At 40.4% G+C, this 19,930-nt stretch overlaps 1 protein-coding gene across 2 annotated transcripts in view; it reads left to right on the forward strand.

Moving 5' to 3' along the window:
• exoc3l2b (exocyst complex component 3-like 2b) overlaps positions 1-19,930 on the forward strand; it is a 46,197-nt gene that overhangs the window by 17,866 nt on the left and 8,401 nt on the right. For both annotated transcript variants that reach the window (XM_060943921.1, XM_060943920.1), the window contains exons 2-11: positions 1,815-2,297; positions 2,452-2,675; positions 9,003-9,657; positions 9,931-10,045; positions 11,212-11,322; positions 12,098-12,198; positions 12,522-12,635; positions 12,733-12,868; positions 13,658-13,780; positions 17,686-17,841. In XM_060943921.1, the coding sequence (XP_060799904.1) occupies positions 1,837-2,297; positions 2,452-2,675; positions 9,003-9,657; positions 9,931-10,045; positions 11,212-11,322; positions 12,098-12,198; positions 12,522-12,635; positions 12,733-12,868; positions 13,658-13,780; positions 17,686-17,841 (2,196 nt within the window). In that variant the 5' untranslated portion in view covers positions 1,815-1,836. The remainder of the gene's footprint in view (positions 1-1,814; positions 2,298-2,451; positions 2,676-9,002; positions 9,658-9,930; positions 10,046-11,211; positions 11,323-12,097; positions 12,199-12,521; positions 12,636-12,732; positions 12,869-13,657; positions 13,781-17,685; positions 17,842-19,930) is intronic.

The following is a 19,930-nucleotide window of genomic DNA, read 5'->3' on the forward strand; positions in this document are numbered from 1 at the left end:
TTGGTCTTTCACGTTTCATTTGCACACTCATGTCCTCCATTTTTCTCTCCTGTTTCAAATTTGTATCCCACAATGCCTTGCGCGAACAAGGAAAGCCCACCACGTGATGCATGACATAGTATCTTGAATTGGGTCATGGTGAAACAGGAAAAAATAGCAGAGAATTTAGGGCCACGTGGAGATAAATTATATTAATTGTTCTATTTTTTAAAAACTAATAAAATTGGAAGTCTGTGATTCGAATTCAGTAGCTTTCGGTCCACTAAACAGAAATAATTGGGTGTCAGGGAAAATTCTTTTCATGATCTACACATGAAAAATCTGAAAGGCTGTCTACCTTTAACCCTCAATTACTCAATTGTATGAGATAAATGTAAGTATGGATAATTTATAAAAGTGTAGCAGGCAGCTCACAGCTTTAATCCATAAGACCAGTAAACATTTGGACTCAAGCCATGTAAAATGTTTTGGTCACATTCCGTTATCATTACTGAATTTTCTTGAGTCACTACATTTTCCACCTTGATCCATTTAGGTTTTTGGTGCTGTAGATAAATCAAACATTCCATTTCCCTATTTTCAGAAAAGCAGCTGTACCCACTTCCCGCTTAACTCTTGCAAAAGAATTTGCTTAATGCTAATCACATTGAACTGCTACAAATTGCTTGGATGTACTGAAACTTAACTGAGCAAGGGACTTTAAAAATTACTAATCAGTATAAAAGCTTTGTACCAAGAATTATCCATGACTTTCACTGTTGCATAACTTCGTCTTCAGTGGACTTTCATTCCTTGTTTGATAATTACTGATAATGATTCCAGTTAACAATTAGTAACTCAAACTAAGAGTTAGCAATTAGTCGGTTACTAAAGGTCACACTGACTGTGCCTTATAATCTCTAACCCTTCCCATAGCGCTGCTCTCAGATTGTTCATGGAAGTCGTATGAAAAAATATTATTATTATTATTATTATTATTATTATTATTATTATTATATTTAGGAAACTCCTAACAATAGGCCTTCTTCAGGAATTCATATAACTTGCTAATGATTTCACACTGTGGCTTTTTACTCTGAACAGTTTATTAGCATTTAATTTAATCCAAGCTTGTAAGCTTGTACGGTATGTCCAATTTTCAACTATACACTCATGACTACATGTAATACATTAAAACTGGCCAATTACTTTAAGCTTAAGATGATGAAGTTGATCATCTCCTCTCCCATATGCTCATACACAAATATACAAATTAACTAGCAGGAAGTGATTCAGCACAGTTCCCTTCAACTACGTCACCAGCCATAATTATCCAAGTGGAATTATGGAAGTCTAACAGAACATCTGTAGAAGTTGTACCACAGACTAAGTCTCATGTGAGATATTTACAGTATGCCTAGTCAATTCACAACACATTCAACACATACTGTATTTTCAACACATATTCAAGTAAGTGCAGCCCCTAGACTACACGCTTGGTTAACTGGCTAATCACTAATCCCAATGCAGTCAGAACTGGTTAATAAATTAGAGCCATAATGTAGAGAGAGTACGATCAAGGACAGGTGTGTCTAAAATATCTATCACACCATAAAATAGTGGCAAACAGAACAATCTTATCTCACAGACTTTATTACCCAATGTTTAGTGTTAAGGAAGAGGTTGTAGGTCATAGTTACTTGCTCAAAATGCCTTATACAACTAAACAAAGATTGTTTCATTGAAACAAGATGGATCTGTGATATCTGTAGCTCAGTTATGTTGAGTAAGAGACGTGTCTTTCTAATGATTTAATGTTTTCTATTGTTCCTCAGTGTTTATCCTCCAGGCTGAAGCATGCCTGTTCTTAAGAACCTCCCAGCTCGGCTGAAGGGGGCTAAGGGGAATTTGGAGTTGGAGAACACTCACAGTGAGCTGATTCTCCGCAAAATGAGTCTCAATCACAACCCATTTGAGGAGAATGGCTTAGGTGAGGAGTGGCCCAGGCACAATGGTGGCTCGCTCCTGGATGGGGGTGCTCCCCGGGACCGTAACCCATTTGAGGATGAGGAGGATGAGAACGAAGCCAATGAAGTGAGGCGTGGAGGGTCAGGAAAGGGTGGTTCTTTTAAAGGGACGCTTGACCGCATCAAAGGTGTGTCACCACTCAAGACCCTGGGCAAGCTAGGCAAGGGCCTGCGCATGTCAGGCAGGAGTAAGGGCAGCGCCACCCCTTCTCCACAGGGCTCCATTGGTATGCCCTCACCCAGGGAGAAAAAGAAGAAGGGCCGACGGAGTTCAGAAGGAAGTCTTCTAAGGTATAGATTGACCAGTAATCTGCAAGAACTCTTCATTCTGTTTTATAAAGCTTGATTAGGTCCTTGACATGTTAGGACAGCGTTGAGAGCTTTCCACAAGGTTATGAAATGGTGAACCAACCACCATCCTGATCTTTTTCCTTTTTCTCCACAGGATGGCAGGAAGATGTAGAGAGAACCTTCGTAAAGAGAGCTTGCCCAATGGAGACCTGTGCTCAGAGAGTGATGCCGATTCAACCAGTCGCAGACTGTCCCTCTTGAAGATTGTGGGTAGGGGCAAGAAGAGGGAGTCGCTGGTTGACCGTTCAGCATCCCCTGGCCCTGAAGAAGAGCTAGTAGAAGAAGTGCCAGTAGTCAAACCCAGAGAGCCACTCTCAGGTAAGCGGACATTCTGCTTCCAAGACAATTATGCGAATCAGTTAGGTATCCGTTTTTTAAGTACGGTGTTTCACCTAGGGTGTATTCCTGCCTCATGTCTAGTAGTCCTGGGATAGGCTTCGGATCCACTGTGACTCTGACAAGGATAAAGCAGTTTCTAAAGACTGAAAATAAAATAAAAGAAATAAATGACTAATTATTATTACTAAATACTATTTCAAACAGGGCGGCACGGTGGTGTAGTGGTTAGCGCTGTCGCCTCACAGCAAGAAGGTCCTGGGTTCGAGCCCCGGGGCCGGCGAGGGCCTTTCTGTGTGGAGTTTGCATGTTCTCCCCGTGTCCGCGTGGGTTTCCTCCGGGTGCTCCGGTTTCCCCCACAGTCCAAAGACATGCAGGTTAGGTTAACTGGTGACTCTAAATTGACCGTAGGTGTGAATGTGAGTGTGAATGGTTGTCTGTGTCTATGTGTCAGCCCTGTGATGACCTGGCGACTTGTCCAGGGTGTACCCCGCCTTTCGCCCGTAGTCAGCTGGGATAGGCTCCAGCTTGCCTGCGACCCTGTAGAAGGATAAAGCGGCTAAAGATAATGAGATGAGATGAGATGAGATGAGATGAGATGAGACTATTTCAAACATAAATACTGTGTCAGATTGTATGACCATGAGTTTGATGGCCAAAACGCAATCTAAATACACATTTGTGCACACATTCATTTGATTTACAAAGTACACTTGAAGAGGGAAGGCAGGAACAAGTAAAATGCTTAATTGCTTAGCTGGACCCGCATGTTTGTAGTCCATTGTCGGCAGGTATTTGTGCAGTTCACTACAATCAGATCAGATAACAGGCTTTCAGGGGGCCTGTTTGGGCAAGGTGCAGAATGGTCACGGACCAAGAACTGAATGCTTTGTTTTATTAATTAACTGTAAATTGTATAGTGAACATTATTCACATTGACATAGAACTTGGATGTAACCACTAATGTAATTAACATGATCAACTTTTAATAAGGATTTTACATTTGGGGTGACAGTTATAAATATCTCTCAGACATATATGCACCGATATTTTTTGCTGGAGGGGGCATTTAAATAGTGGATGACTGAGAGCAGATAGCGGTGCCATGCATTCCAACTTTTAATCAAAGCATTTACTGTGCAGATCTCCTCAAAAGCCTACTCACTCATACTGCCACTGAACCAAAATATGGCCATATCACCTTACCATTTCACTAAAGCAGAATACAGGCTTGTCAAAACTAAAAGTTTTGAAAGATCACCATTTCGATGTAAATACAATATGAACGCAGCAAAGGAAAGAGGAATTTCTGTAAAAGGGAACTGGGTATTCATCTCTTAAGTCTCAGCTTTCTTTCAGTTGGTGTAGGGAGGGGGACAAGCTGAAGCTGCTGCTTTCCATTCCCCAGCTGACACAGCACAAAATGCCCTTTTATTTGTATGTTTAACCACATTATGTTCAAGGGAAAACCTTCAAATGACCTTCAAATGATCATGCTGGTTTCCACACTCTTAGGAGTTCTGTACTTTACCGCACTGTGCAAAACAGACCACAGGACTCTTTAAGCTCCATTGGGATTTATTGGAAAATTAAATTAAACTTTTTCAATATACCACTGATTTTAATGGTCATTTGCGACTTTAAAAGCAACTTGAGAGACTACAGAGTACATCCCTACATTTCCTGCTTCACAGATGTAAGTCTTATGTTAAAGGAAAACGTTATTTTAAGTGGCAGCTGTTTTCAAGTGGCAGAACATTCCTTGGTGGGTTTGTGGAGAGCGATTCTCATAGCATTACTGGCATTTTTATAACAAAAAAAAAATGCAGCTTTGACATATTTTACTAATTAAGTATGTTTGCACATTACTTCACATTGTGCTGAACATTACTAACAGATGTACTACCATTTGCAAGAATCAATGCTATCTGTTATCATAAACCAAAACAATTATAAGACTTTTTTTTTTCAACAGTTTCTTTCTTCATGTGTTTTAAATAATTCCTAAGAAGCTGCGAAACACTGGGAAAGTTTAGTTGCATCCAAAATGATGGGTTTGATTATTACCGAATGATGGGAAAATGTGGTGTAACACCAAGAATGATGTTGAAATCAAATTACTCACTTTATTCACCAAGTATACAGGTAGGCCTACACTGGAATTTAGCTGATTTATTTGGCAAAGAAATTACTAGTAAATAATAATTACAACAGGTTAATTATCATTTATTTACCACTTATCATTCCCAAAATACAAATACACAAACTTTTGATGTGTGTGTATATATATATATATATATATATATATATATATATATATATATATATATATATATATATGCTCAGTAAATATGTCGAACGAATAGGAAAAGGCATGTAGCCACAAGAGTGATTGCATTTGGACCTGCTGACATCTCCCGGGTGTTTGAGGGTTAATAAAGGTTGATAAATTATTTCAAATTTTCAAAATGTTGAGGGGTTTTTTATGTAATAATTAGGATTTTTCAATTAACTTGACTTCAAGAATAGGCTCGATGGATGAACTGTGTAATATGAAGGAGAACAGAAAAGTTAATTACCCTCTCACCAATAATTAGTACACACACACACACACACACACACACACACACACACACACACACACACACACACAAACACACACACACACACACACACACAGACAGAGGAGCTCCAAGTGTTCTATAAGCTGACAGCTATATGGAGATAATTTGTATGTTTTTTTTTCTCTTCTGTTTGAAACATGTCACCAGTGTTATGTTTTATTGTGTAAGGCAAGGCAAGGTCTTTATTAAAGTACCAGCTGTCCTTGCTCACTGGGATGGGCTCTGGTTAAATACGTTTGATAAGTCGACCATTTATTGAGGTGCTACACCAGAGAATAGTAAATGATTTCCAGACTTCATCCAATTACAGCCAATGACCATCAACCATAAAACTATATAACTGCAGCTTTGAGCCATACTTTAGCAGCCGCCATGGGAACAGTGTCAAAGCACAACTTTGGTAACCAATATATTCATAAATGTATGATAGCGTGACTGGTTACACCCCACTGGCAGTCACCTACCTCATGCTTAAGAGGACTAAAATCACATTACTAAGCTAAGCTTTCATACACATTTAGTTCACTTCCATTTATCAGAAATTTAATTATTGGTGAATATCACAAGGGTAGTGTAAGGTGGGGCAGATGTCAACTCACTGGACACTGTACATGTCCACAGTAATTGAAATTTGGAGAAAGACCAGTGTGTCCTGATCTGGGTTCAAGTCTGCACCCAGCCAAAAGCTCTCCAGTGACAGGAGTGGCTAATGTGCACTTAATCCAACAGCCAGTCCATGTCCAAATGGCTGATTCTACACAATGCTTCAGCTCCAGTGATATTCTGACAGGCTCAGTCTCGCCCAGGGACACTAGACGCTCCAGCCAAGCAGGTCTGATCCAGCTGTGCCAGTGGGGGTTTAGAGAATGGGGGAGCGATGTGAAAACACTCTCTTGCTCACTTTTTAAGAAAAATATTTATCTACCCTGCATACCCCTGTGATGGAGATGGGGAGAGGGAGTTGAAAAAATAGAGGGAGTTTCAGATATCCCCCCCTCCAAAAGCCTCATTGAGCCATGCCAGCTGAATTGTTAGTGAATATGCAGCGAAGTTGAATAATTTGTAGTTTATGGGATTAATAGGGTGATGCCCTATATCTTTGGACACAGAGTAGGTGTGCAAGTGATGTGGATTACGCAGGTGGCTGAGCTATGTTACCGGATAGCCTGCTTACTCATTACCTTGGTCATACTCGACAAATGTAATACCAATGTCAAAAACACAGTTTTCCCACAATTCCCTGTTGCCTTCGAAGAATATGCAGTAACTTTTCCATAACTGTTGTTTTAGTTAAAAAAGGGTCATATATCAGTGCATAAAAATACATATATGCTCTTTGCAGCAGGGTCAGAGAGCAAGTGCCTTTGCAAACAAAGACCTAGTGTTCTTCTGAAATACAGAACTCAGCCTCACTCTCCACTTTGGCAGTCTTTAACATTTTAACGACTCCAGGATAAACCGAGAACTCTCTCAACATCTGGCAATTGAGCCTCAATGTCATTTCAAGGACATACTTTACAGGTCTGTGCTTAGAGGTGATTGGTATTTCTATAAAGCTTATATTTAAAGTGGTGCCCATTGATTAAGGTACCCCACCCCTTCAGTGACGTTTTTGTCCTTGGGTGGAGGACTTTAGCCCGGATGGCTTTAGCAGAGGAAGTGGCTCCTACTTTCTTGCACAAGAACAGGGAGCACACGCATTTTCCCTGCCCTCCTCCTCCTCCTGTGTGATAGCAGTAGGACTGTCAGCATTGTCTTATATATTTAGACCTCCTTCCGATAGGTTGGCGAATCAGCTCTAGCCGTCATGATTTGCAGTAGTGGTGCTAGAGGGGTTTCAGCGTGTGATGGAATGGTTTGACACTGTTTCCTCAAATGGGACAGGGACGGATAAGCTGGGCGCCGACTGAGCTCCCCAGCATCCTCTACTCTAAATGAAAACTTTTTTTTTAGAAATGAATTGAGCAACTCAGCTGTATGAGGACTCCCATTTACCTGAGTAAGAATTCTGAATAACAGTATGGTACTAACTTTTCCTAGTTGATCAGTGACTCAAATTTATTTAGAAATGCTTACATGTATTTGATAGACTTCTTTGAGTAAGGACCCATCATCCAAATCCTATCTTTCCATGCAAAGATCCCTGGATTCTAAGAAACTAACTTGGAAGCAAGGGGTGAAATTATGCTGGTTAAAAATTCCCCAAGGAGCAAGCCAGCGCTAAATAATCAACTAGACAGGCCTGTATGTCTCAACATTACCTTACATTAATGGCTTTTAACAGATGCGCTTATCCAGAGTGACGTACAACATACCCAGAGTAGCCTGGGGAACAGTTAGGGGTCAGGTGCCTTGCTCAAGGGCACTTCAGCCATTACTGCTGGTCCAGGGAATCAAACCGGAGACCTTTGGTCCCAAAGCTGCTTCTCTGACCGTTAAGCCATGGCTTCCCCCAACAGAGTTTATATAAGCAGAAAAGCATGAGCAAGGGGAAATACGATACATGATACATTATATTAGGCATACCACAGGTCATTCATACACATATAGCAGAAACCCTAGTAGTCTGTTTAAGGTCATTTACCTCTTTCTATGACTGCAATAATATTGCAATAGATTTCTCCTGATCTTGTACATCCACCTCTACTTGCTCTGATTATTCACTGTTAATGATGAGCCTTATCTGGAACATATTTTAATTGCTCCACCTTTATGTCTGGTTTCATTCATTAACATGTGTGTTTTATCAGGGACGTACATCGTTACTGGCCAAAATAAGGATAAATGATTCATTTTATCCACCATTTGAACCAAGTCAAATGCATAAGTGAAAGTTAATGACTGTGTCTGATCTTGTCATCACCAGTCAGTACATATTACTTGAGCTAGATTAAGGAAATTCACTAGTCCCGAATGAGAGGATCAGGGCTGATGTAATGGGCGTGAGCACCAGTCTTACTGAGAACTGGTCTACTTCATCAATAATTTTATTACAAATATAAAAGGTTCTCATTCGACCACATCAGAGGTACTAGTGAGATCACATTGACAGACAAATCTTTCTATCATCAACAAGCAGTAGCCTGCCAAACTGGACTTTCAAGATGTAATTCTCAAACTGTTATAATAAAATCCGAAGGCAGCATGAGGGTAGAAAATGTGGTGGAAAAGCCAAAAACATGTCCACATCTTCAAGGTCATTTCCTTAAGGGACAGAAAGAAATCCAGTCAAATATTTGCTCTGCGTCTGGCAAAATCATCTGGCACCAAAGGTAATGCTTTGACTATGAGAAGAAGTCCATAAGAACTAGTCTAGTAGGGTGTGTTGCAGCTAAAAAAATCATTTTCAGTGAAAGGCCAAAAAAGACCAAAAGAAGAGCTTCTGATAAGCACATGGACATGTCATGGCTCTGCCATGGTCTGATCAAGTAAAGATTATTGCAGTTAAATGTATGATAAAAGCAGAGTAATGTAAACATATACATTATCTATATATTTGATCAGGTACATCCTCTGTATAGATACACTCTGAAGTTGCCCACTGTGTGTATATTCCCTGCTCTTACTACGGTACATGACTGAAACTACTACTGAATGACTTTCCCACAGGATCTTGTTATGTATTATAAAGAATAAAACCTCACTCTGTCTATCTCCTGTTTTCTGTCCCTTGATTTTCTGACAGTGTTGGAGATCCTGCAGCTGGTGACCAAGCGAGATTTGTTCCTGGCAGACACGCACATACTAGAGCTAGAACAGGAGTGTATGGAGGTGTCCACTACACTGCCAGGGGGTGCGGAAGATCTCATCAGCCCCAGCAGCAAAGACAGCAGCCGGCGTAAGGCTAAGGATGTGGAGCTACTGTATGAGGCCTTGCAAAAGGAGCTGTGGGACGTGGTCCGGGAATCCCTGCAGTCTCCTACTGCCGGGCCTAACCTAGGCCTGGTGGTGCAGGTCCTCCAACAGGAAGAACAGGCTGATCAGGACTGGACCAAAAGTGAGGGTGCTGTTCCAGGTGGACCACGGCCCAGGGAGCTGAAAAAGCGATGGAAGGAGGCTGTGGTCGAGGCTGCTAATGAGAATTTGCCTAAGTCTGAAGTGGTCCTGGCAGGTGAGCTGGCAGCGTACCTGGATAAATTGCGAATTCGCATGGTGGAGGATCTGGGAGCGGCCCGCCGGAATGTTGTGTCTGTGTACCCTGAGGAGTATGATGCCTTCCAAGTGTATGTACATAGCTACCATCAAGCCATCACAAGTCGGTTGCAGACCATCACTAATGGAGAACTGCAAATTACTGACATATACTCCCTTCTAGACTGGCTCTACAACATATATGACAGGTAAATAAAAGTTTTGGTTAGCTCCAGTAGATTACTATTTTTGTTCAACTGTTTTTATCATTTGTCAAGGTGTCATGCAGGTTGAATTATATTTCCTGGGCCACTTGATGTGAGGCCCATCCTACAGCAGGAATTTTAGTAAATAGCATTATTGATAAGCTGTTGTTGATAAGAGTCTGGAAACATGCGTCCACGCCTATCCCGTCAAATTTTAATGTGTCCTCACAAGTGCTGTCCAAAATCTCTGAGTAACTCTTCCGGTTGTTGCTGTAGGGACGTTATTGGAACAGTGAGCATAACATCACCCATCAACCGCTCTCAGCTCAGCCCATTGCTGCCAGCAGACATGGTGGACAAGCTTGAGCTGGACTGCCTCAACTATGTCAGGGTAAGAGAGAAAATCCCCAAATCCCATGTGTTTCCCTTTTTCCAGATCCCCAGGGGCAAAGTCCTCATCCCAGTGGACGGAAAAGGGTGCATCTACGGCATGTCCTGTTCAGTCTAGAGGTTGACTGGTCGTTTTGACCTGCATGACCAATTAGATTGTGACATTTCAGGGTCAAGTCAAAGTTTTCCTGTTCACAACGAGCAACACACAATAGGTCTCTGTTATAACAAGGCTTTTCCCCTTAATTAGGCTACTTGAATGAGAGTCAATGCAGGTGTGATACAGTCTATGTAATGAAGTCTGTGTCTGTTGAACTGACTACAGACAAAATATTCCACAGGCATGTCCTAGAAAGAAGGAGCATAATTGAGTGTACTTGAGAGGTTATTTATAGGTCATTGTTTACCTCAAAGATACTATCACACACACACACACACGTTTGTTTCGCTATCCCTATTAGGACCTTCCATTCACACAGTTATTATTGTAGTTAATTAATGTTGTTCCTGCACCTCAACTTAACCCTAACCTTAACCTCAGTAATGAAAGGAAACTTTTTGTTAAAAATAATAATAATAATATTTAAAAAAAACCCCAGCAATTTCCCTATGGGGACGATCCAAATGTCCCCACAAGGTTGAAATTGTCAGATTTAATATCCTTGTGGGGACATGTGGTCCCCAGTAGTATATAAACACACACACACACACATTCTTGTACTTCTATCTTGTATCATTGACATAATACATTCCATAGCCCCTTACTTTAACCTTAGCCATCACAACTAAATGCCTAATCCCAACCCTTACCCTAACCTTAATCCCAACCCTAACCCCAACCCTTACCCTAACCTAACTCTAACCTGAACCTTAAAACCAAGTGTTAACCCTCAAACAGCCCTTTGAAGAAGTGAGGACCAGCCAAAATGTCCTCAATTCCCCAAAATGTCCTAAATCTGTTGGTAAAACAAACAAACAAACAAACAAACAAAAAACCCACCACAAAACATATTCTGGTCCTCAATATGTAGCCCCACCGCACCACCACATACCACACACACACAGAGTGTATTCAAGATAATCTGTGTTAATGGCAAAATTATTTACTCACTTTATCACTTTAAAAATAATATAAACGTATTTAACTTGCTATTTATTGTATTCCAGGGGAAAGTAACCAATGAGCTGTCTCAGGTGTTAGACGAGGAAGAAAAGAGATGGACAGAAACGCTGCACATTGAGGAGTACCAGATCCCACTCGCTAATGCAGTTATTCAGGTTAGTACCTTAAATGCAATGTACAAAATATATATTCTTGGCCAAAATAAATGAAAACTTCCCACTGTGTTCCAGTTTCCATTATATAGTTTTAGGAGGCTCTTTGCTTGACTCTAGTGGCCATAGAGTATTTCAGTTATTGCTCTGCGAAGTACCCATCTTGTATATTTGTATCAGCTCTGCAAATTTTTATATAGCATGTACAGATCAGTGACAAAATTAGATGTTAGAAAGCACTGTTCACTATCATCATCGAAACACCAAACAGGGAATATCTTGTTGAAGAATGGTGTTCATCACTTGAGATCGAGTCTATAAGCTTGTCAGACTTGTACAATTTTCTGTACATCAAAGCAAACTGAAGCTGTTCTGATAACTTGTGGATTGCTAAATTCTTACCAACATACTTTATGTGGGTTTTTTCCTTTCATTTGTCACGTCTGTACATTTATATAGTAAATAACTGCATGTCAATTTACACACATTGGTGAATTCTTTGAATGTACCATGCTTTTTAAATCGGATACTGAATGAACTGATTTTTAATTGTTGGTCTATTGGCGAATTGATTAAAAAAAAAAACAAATTAATGTCTTCCCAACTTCATTTGTGGGAATCGCTTCATCACCTTGAGTCTGTGTGAAATGCTGACAGGAAGAATTTACATATTCTGCTCAACTGGAACATCACTTTAGCATATAACATACTGTATAATACACATATCCCTATTACTGTGGAACAGAATTATTTTATTCCAGTATGTATTGATTGACAGAGACTGCAGGGAGACCTTGAACGATCTGCAGCAATTAACCGAGGTCTGGCTTCACGAGTAGCACAGTGCAGTCTTAATGGCCTTGCAGATTTTCTGTACAGGTGAGAAAATTCTTCTTCTGTTATAACTCTGTCCAGTGTCATTCACTGATTTCTTTAATAAGACCTGGAAACTGAGGGTCATAACAAAACTTTAATTCAAAATATATTTCTGTTCATTTGACTTTATGTTTTTGATTGTTGTCTTGCTGCAGATAGATGCATGTTTCCTTTTAACATCTTGGATTTCTGTTAATGTCCATAAATTGGATTCAATTCAAAAAGCATGTACTTTGCTATGTTTTAACCCTGAACTATAGCGCCATTGTAGCCATCATCATCATCATCATCATAGCTGAACCTATTTGTGCCGTTTGTTGTTGCAGCTTTCAAAGGAAGGTGGAAATGTTCCATGAAGTCTTTGTTAGTGCATCTGGGGAAAATGAAGATGGTTATGTTGCCAAGACGATCGCTTTAGCCAACTGCTGTCCGCCTTTCAGGTACATCTACACACACATTTTTTTTTAACTCTAGGCAATTCTTCTTTAATATGCAGATCTATTTATTGGAAAATGTGTATACGTGCACTGCAAACAGGAGCTTTGTAGAGCGATGTGTACACAGTGATCCTGCTGTCAGCGAAGACTCTGGCCGTAGAGCTAACACCGCCTTGGACAAGATTGTGAACTTGAGTGTGAGAGTGCTGAATGACAGGATATTTGAGCACATCAGGGTGAGTATGTCATACGCACATCCATACACACATGCACGCTTCAAAGAGCCATGTTCCTTAGACAGACACACTTACAAAATCTGCTGATTTACGGGCACTTTAATTACTGAAATGCAAGTTCAAGAATCTTACATGATAGATAGATAGATAGATAGATAGATAGATAGATAGATAGATAGATAGATAGATAGATAGATAGATAGATAGATAGATAGATAGATAGATAGATAGATAGATAGATAGATAGATTGAGTATTTAAAGTAAATACTACAACTTCTTTAGTAGTACAGTTAATTGCTTCATGGAGGAACAATTTTGTTTCCACTAAAAGTACATACACACCCATACACGCATACATTATAAACTGATTCCATGTTAGTTGCACAACTCGTTCCAAGAATATAAAGAATATCTTATCAGCGCTTCCTTTGTGGTTTGTTCTCAGGGATGTTGGCTCACAAACAGGTCAGGGATAAAACATAAAAATAACTTGTTTTGACAAACACAGACAAACAAGATGTTTCTGGCCGAATGCCACATAGTATATTCAGAGACCGCAGTAGAGCTGGGCACTGCCAGGCCTCATGGGCTACAGTGTCTCATCATGCATCCTGACTGCCTAAGAATGGAAATTTTCTTGGGGTTGTTGTTTTGTCAGGAAGTCTTTTCTGCTCACTGGAATTCCACATACAAAAACTTGCCCATCAAGAAAGTGAGCGAAAGTGAAAAGTTCTTTTTTGTTGTGGTTGTTGTTTCATCACTGCTGATCCACAACTTCTGTTTTGTAGCCTTTCTTTGATAAACTGGTGAAGCGGAAATGGCTGAGCAACACGGAGGCATTCGAGCAGATCGTATCTCTCATCAGGGAGCACTTCAAGAAGTTTAAAAGGATGGAAGGCCTACCATACCAGGTCCTCGCGCCGTGTCGCCGCTATCTTAAAATCTTATATGAAATGCTACAAACAAAATGTCCAACACTGTAAACAAAAAGAAAGAAAGAAAGAAAGAAAGAAAGAAAGAAAGAAAGAAAGAAAGAAGAAAAGAAAAGAAAAAAGACAAATTTGATAAATTTACAGTGTCTTACTGACAGCAAAGTTTCCAAGTAGATACTGTAATTAATATTCAGCATGTTTGTGTACAGTAATGGTACATTGTGGAAAACTCTTTTTACAAGACAATGCATTGATAAAGAAATAACAATTTTACACTTGTACTGCTGTTTTAACTCTTTTATTACCAAATATAAATCTTGAATACATTTGAAAGAGTAAAAAAAAAATCTTAACTCGAGTATTTCATTTCAGTAGCTTTTCTGAGTATCTAGCTAAATAAACTAATTTGCTAGTTCAGTATTAGAATGTTTCGTGTTTGCAGGTGCTAGCTATTACGTAGGAAGCTAATCTAATTTTACCTCATCTCATAGCTGTTATGCTTGATCACGCTCTGGGTGCAGACTGTAACATCAGTCTAGATCATTATCAGTCAGAGAAAACAGGTTTAGATGGATTTACATTTAAATATTTACCACCAGCTGTATGGAATACCTGTTTAAAGTAGTTTTAGAATTTGAAAATCGCCTTTGCAGGTAACAATGAATACTAATATTTGTAGTATATTACAAAAAAAAAATCACTAAAAAATGTTTATCCGTAATGATTTTATAGAGGATTTTCTGCGATAGCCCACTAGCAAAACATCGCGCCGCGATCACGTGACCGATGACGTAGTAAATTGACAAGCTAGACAGCTCACTTCCTGTACATACTGTGACTGTGAGTGACAATTCGCGGATCTACGGATTATTTCCACTGTATACGATGGTAAAAAAGTGTGTCGCGTACGGCTGTTCTAAAACCAACAAAGACGGAGTATCTCTGCATCAGTTCCCTGATCCTGATAAGAATAATGGATACGATCTCGCTGAGTGGAACCGGCAAGTAAAGCGGACGAGGGCAGACTGGTGCTAGTTGAAGGCTAGTGCACATATTTATGCTGGTGAGTGTAAAGGGAAAAGTGGTTTTTATAGTCCATGGGAGAATCTTGAGGCGCGCTTTGAACGAGCTTCCCGAACCTTTAGGACAATTAAAGGGTTCTTTAACTAAACAAGAACTACATGATCCCTGGACGAGTTCCTGCTTTGCACTTCTACGATACAGCCGTGACTGTCCCCATTCAGGCCCGCATTTTTCTTCTCCCCAAGCTCCGAACGCACACAAAGCAGACTTTGACAGCTGCAGTCATTTCCGTGTTGTTGGAAAGGCCGCTTGAACGCCATCGGTTCGCCCCAAATATACTGCCGATCACGACGCACATTTCGGCCCAGACCTCTGATTTAGTAGAAAAAATGTTGTGCATCGACTCACCTCGACTGGAACACGATTCACTTTCGTCTTCAGACGCAATTTCGTCTGAATAATCGCTGTCTGATTCACTCATTTCGCTTGTGTTTATACTGGATGCTGCCATCCTGGTCAATTTACTACGTCATCGGTCACGTGACTCCCGACTGGGATTTCCAGGAAATGCTTCCCAGAAGCTCGGTTTTGTCGCTCAAATACACCCCTTTGATGGGGAAATTTTTTATTTTTAATTTGCATACATTGAATATATACCCTTATACTACATTTTCATCAATAGTGGGTTCTAAAATTCTAGAACTACTTTAAACTAGTAGGCTATTTGCAAGCTAGCTAACAAAGGTTAGCTAGCTAAGCAAGACAGAGTTTCCCCTGGTTTACACTCCTTGTACTTATCCTGACTGGTTTGGTTATTTAAATGTTTTATCAAAAGTTTTATTCAGACTGACAAGCAGAGGTGGACAAAGTACCCAACTTCATCACTTAAGTCAAAGTACAGATCCCGGTGGTCAAATGTTACTCCGATACAAGTGAAAGTTGTCCAGTCAAATTTTTACTTAAGTTAAAGTACTGAAGTATTTGCTTTTAAAAATACTTAAGTATTAAAAGTACATTTTCTGTCAACACGTTGTATTATTGCCACAATGCTTACAAAACCTAACGCCTCTGAAGCAACCGACTGGATTATTTTATCTCATCTCATTACCTCTAGCCGCTTTATCCTGTTCTACAGGGTCGCAGGCAAGCTGGAGCCTATCCCAGCTGACTACGGGCGAAAGGCGGGGTACACCCTGGACAAGTCGCCAGGTCATCACAGGGCTGACACATAGACACAGACAACCATTCACACTCACATTCACACCTACGCTCAATTTAGAGTCACCAGTTAACCTAACCTGCATGTCTTTGGACTGTGGGGGAAACCGGAGCACCCGGAGGAAACCCACGCAGACACGGGGAGAACATGCAAACTCCACACAGAAAGGCCCTCGCCGGCCATGGGGCTCGAGCCCGGACCTTCTTGCTGTGAGGCGACAGCACTAACCACTACACCACCGTGCCGCCCGGATTATTTTGTGAATTCACACAATGAACACATGCTGTGCCATCATGGTGGTTTAACATTAAGGTAGCTACTCAGTGAAGCTCCACCTGACATGCTAGCAAACTCTTTTCAAACTCGAAATCATATTGGGTAGCTAATGCTACTAGAAAATAAATATTTCTACATTCTGTTTATTTGGCAAGATTATGCTAAAACACATTTCTGAAAGGACTTCAGATAAGTTAACGTTATTCATGTTAGCGTAACTCAGTTTTTACATGCTAACTAACAGTGTTCATGTTAACTAGCTATGTGTAAACGTTAGCCGTGAACAAGGCTACGGCAACTTGGCGGGCAAATCCATAGAAAGTCATTTGACTAACCAGACTGCATAGCTATTGCAACATTATCGCTAGCTCTAAAAGCACAGACAACTTCGTTGCAAGCTTTCTCTCGGAATAAAACGTTTATGTACCTCAATATGCTTCCGCAGGTTGGACAGCAAGTTTTTGTAGGCTGTGATGTGGTTCGTTTTCAGCAAACAAAGCAAACATTTAAAACTAAACAAATCATTAATCTTTTCAGAAAACTGAAACATGGGTTCTAGGTAAAGCCATGAGTGTGTGCATTCCCCAGAAGAACCGCCTCCTTCCATTCTGCCATCAACTGATCGTGTTAAATAATGCTGCTGAAAAATCAGTGAACTTGATTTTATACAGTCTATGGATGTGACGTGACCCTAGTGATTACCGATAGGATCTCAGTGTCACCTGTGAAAAAATCAATCACGTTTTAGAAAAGAAAAGAAAAAAACATCCACTTTCAAAGCTGCTTCATAGTAACGAGTAACGAGGACCTTGACAGAAATGTATTGGAGTAAAAAGTGCGATATTTGTCTTTCAAATGTAGTGAAGTTAAAGTCATAAGTTTCCAAAAAAAAGTAATACTCAAGTAAAGTACAGGTACTCAAAAAGCATACTTAAGTACAGTATTCAAGTAAATGTACTTCATTACTGTCCACGTCTGCTGACAAGTCAATAATAATAATAATAATAATAATAATAAATGTATTGCCTAGTAAAGTGAACGATACTGTATACAGTTACAGCAATGTTACAGTAACTATACAGGAAGGTCCTTTGACAATCTAAATATTTTACCAGAACACCACACGCATCACTGTATTCAGCTGTAAAACCCATTTAAAGTACTATGCTGCTTTAAAGACAGTATTTTATTGTAGAAAATAAAGAACCAATTTACACTCTCTTATTAAACAACATATTTTTCATGCCATGTCTCCACCTTGCCTTATCATTTCTATGATCATTTTGGTGAGAAGTGATTAGTGATTGTTTAATTTGTTCCTTTAAACCATTAATTGAATTCAGTTTCATTCACATTGTCATTGCAGGTCCTGGTGGGAGAAGTCCATCGGCGGGTGATGACTGAATACATTCGTGCCATTATGAGAGGTCGAATTATCTGTACGTCACTCAAGATGAGGAAAAGGATGGCCGGCCGTCTCCGAGAAGAGGGCAAGAATCTTAAAACGCTCTTCAAAGAGTTGGTGAGTCGCACGCAAAGGTGTTTTATTTTTTGTCATGTGGGGAAGTGTGACCATTGCAGGATGTGATGGCACTTCCCACAAAACACAAGAACCTCCCATTCAATAAAATATGAATAGCCATTTCCGAGAGTCACACATTTCTAAACACGCATCATTTTCTATAATGGCATTCAGTTGAGTCAGGTGACTGATCATTCATGAGTCATCTGAGGTCAGTGTAAGATTTGCAGTTCCTCTGAACAAATGAGAGACTGCAATCACTGAGGCATGGCAATGTATAGCCATAAAGTGTCCTGCTTTTAAACTTCATTTCCATTACCCCTCACACTGAAAAGATCCATTTTTCAGTTATGTGGACAACAGGATGGCTTTGTTTATGAAGAAGTATCCTGCCATGATACTTTGAAGCAATGGCTGACTTCTAAGGTCAAGCTGAGAATCAGGAAAAACTCAGGTTAAAGATATTAGACAACTTGGTTACAATAGATACCTTAGTTACAATAGTATGTACACCATCAATGTGGGGAAGCTGTGGCCTAATGGTTAGAAAACCTTTGGGACCAAAAGGTCACTGGTTTGATTCCCTGGACCAGCAGGAATGGCTGAAGTGCTCTTGGGCAAGGCGCCTAACCCGCCCCCAATTGCTCTCTTGGCTGCTCTGGGTATGTTGTACGTTGTATAGTGGGGCAAAAAAGTATTTAGTCAGTCATCAATTGTGCAAGTTCTCCCACTTAAAAAGATGAGAGAGGCCTGTAATTTTCATCATAGGTATACCTCAACTATGAGAGACAAAATGAGAAAAAAAATCCAGAAAATCACATTGTCTGATTTTTAAAGAATTTATTTGCAAATTATGGTGGAAAATAAGTATTTGGTCAATAACAAAAGTTCATCTCAGTACTTTGTTATATACCCTTTGTTGGCAATGACAGAGGTCAAACGTTTTCTGTAAGTCTTCACAAGGTTTTCACACACTGTTGCTGGTATTTTGGCCCATTCCTCCATGCAGATCTCCTCTAGAGCAGTGATGTTTTGGGGCTGTCACTGGGCAACATGGACTTTCAACTCCCTCCAAAGATTTTCTATGGGGTTGAGATCTGGAGACTGGCTAGGCCACTCCAGGACCTTGAAATGCTTCTTACGAAGCCACTCCTTCGTTGCCCGGGCGGTGTGTTTGGGATCATTGTCATGCTGAAAGACCCAGCCACGTTTCATCTTCAATGCCCTTGCTGATGGAAGGAGGTTTCCACTCAAAATCTCACGATACATGGTCCCATTCATTCTTTCCTTTACACGGATCAGTCGTCCTGGTCCCTTTGCAGAAAAACAGCCCCAAAGCATGATGTTTCCACCCCCATGCTTCACAGTAGGTACCAGTATTGTGTTCTTTGGATGCAACTCAGCATTCTTTCTCCTCCAAATACGACAAGTTGAGTTTTTACCAAAAAGTTCTATTTTGGTTTCATCTGACCATATGACATTCTCCCAATCCTTTTCTGGATCATCCAAATGCTCTCTAGCAAACTTCAGACGGGCCTGGACATGTACTGGCTTAAGCAGGGGGACATGTCTGGCACTGCAGGATTTGAGTCCCTGGCGGCGTAGTGTGTTACTGATGGTAGCCTTTGTTACTTTGGTCCCAGCTCTCTGCAGGTCATTCACCGTTCTTGTGATCATTTTGACCCCACGGGGTGAGATCTTGCGTGGAGCCCCAGATTGAGGGAGATTATCAGTGGTCTTGTATGTCTTCCATTTTCTAATAATTGCTCCCACAGTTGATTTCTTCACACCAAGCTGCTTACCTATTGCAGATTCAGTCTTCCCAGCCTGGTGCAGGTCTACAATTTTGTTTCTGGTGTCCTGGCTCTTTGGTCTTGGCCATAGTGGAGTTTGGAGTGTGACTGTTTGAGGTTGTGGACAGGTGTCTTTTATACTGATAATGAGTTCAAACAGGTGCCATTAATACAGGTAACGAGTGGAGGACAGAGGAGCCTCTTAAAGAAGAAGTTACAGGTCTGTGAGAACCAGAAATCTTGCTTATTTGTAGGTGACCAAATACTTATTTTACCAAGGAATTTACCAATTAATT

Source organism: Neoarius graeffei, chromosome 17 (assembly GCF_027579695.1).
Source record: "Neoarius graeffei isolate fNeoGra1 chromosome 17, fNeoGra1.pri, whole genome shotgun sequence".
NCBI classification, from domain to species: domain Eukaryota; kingdom Metazoa; phylum Chordata; class Actinopteri; order Siluriformes; family Ariidae; genus Neoarius; species Neoarius graeffei.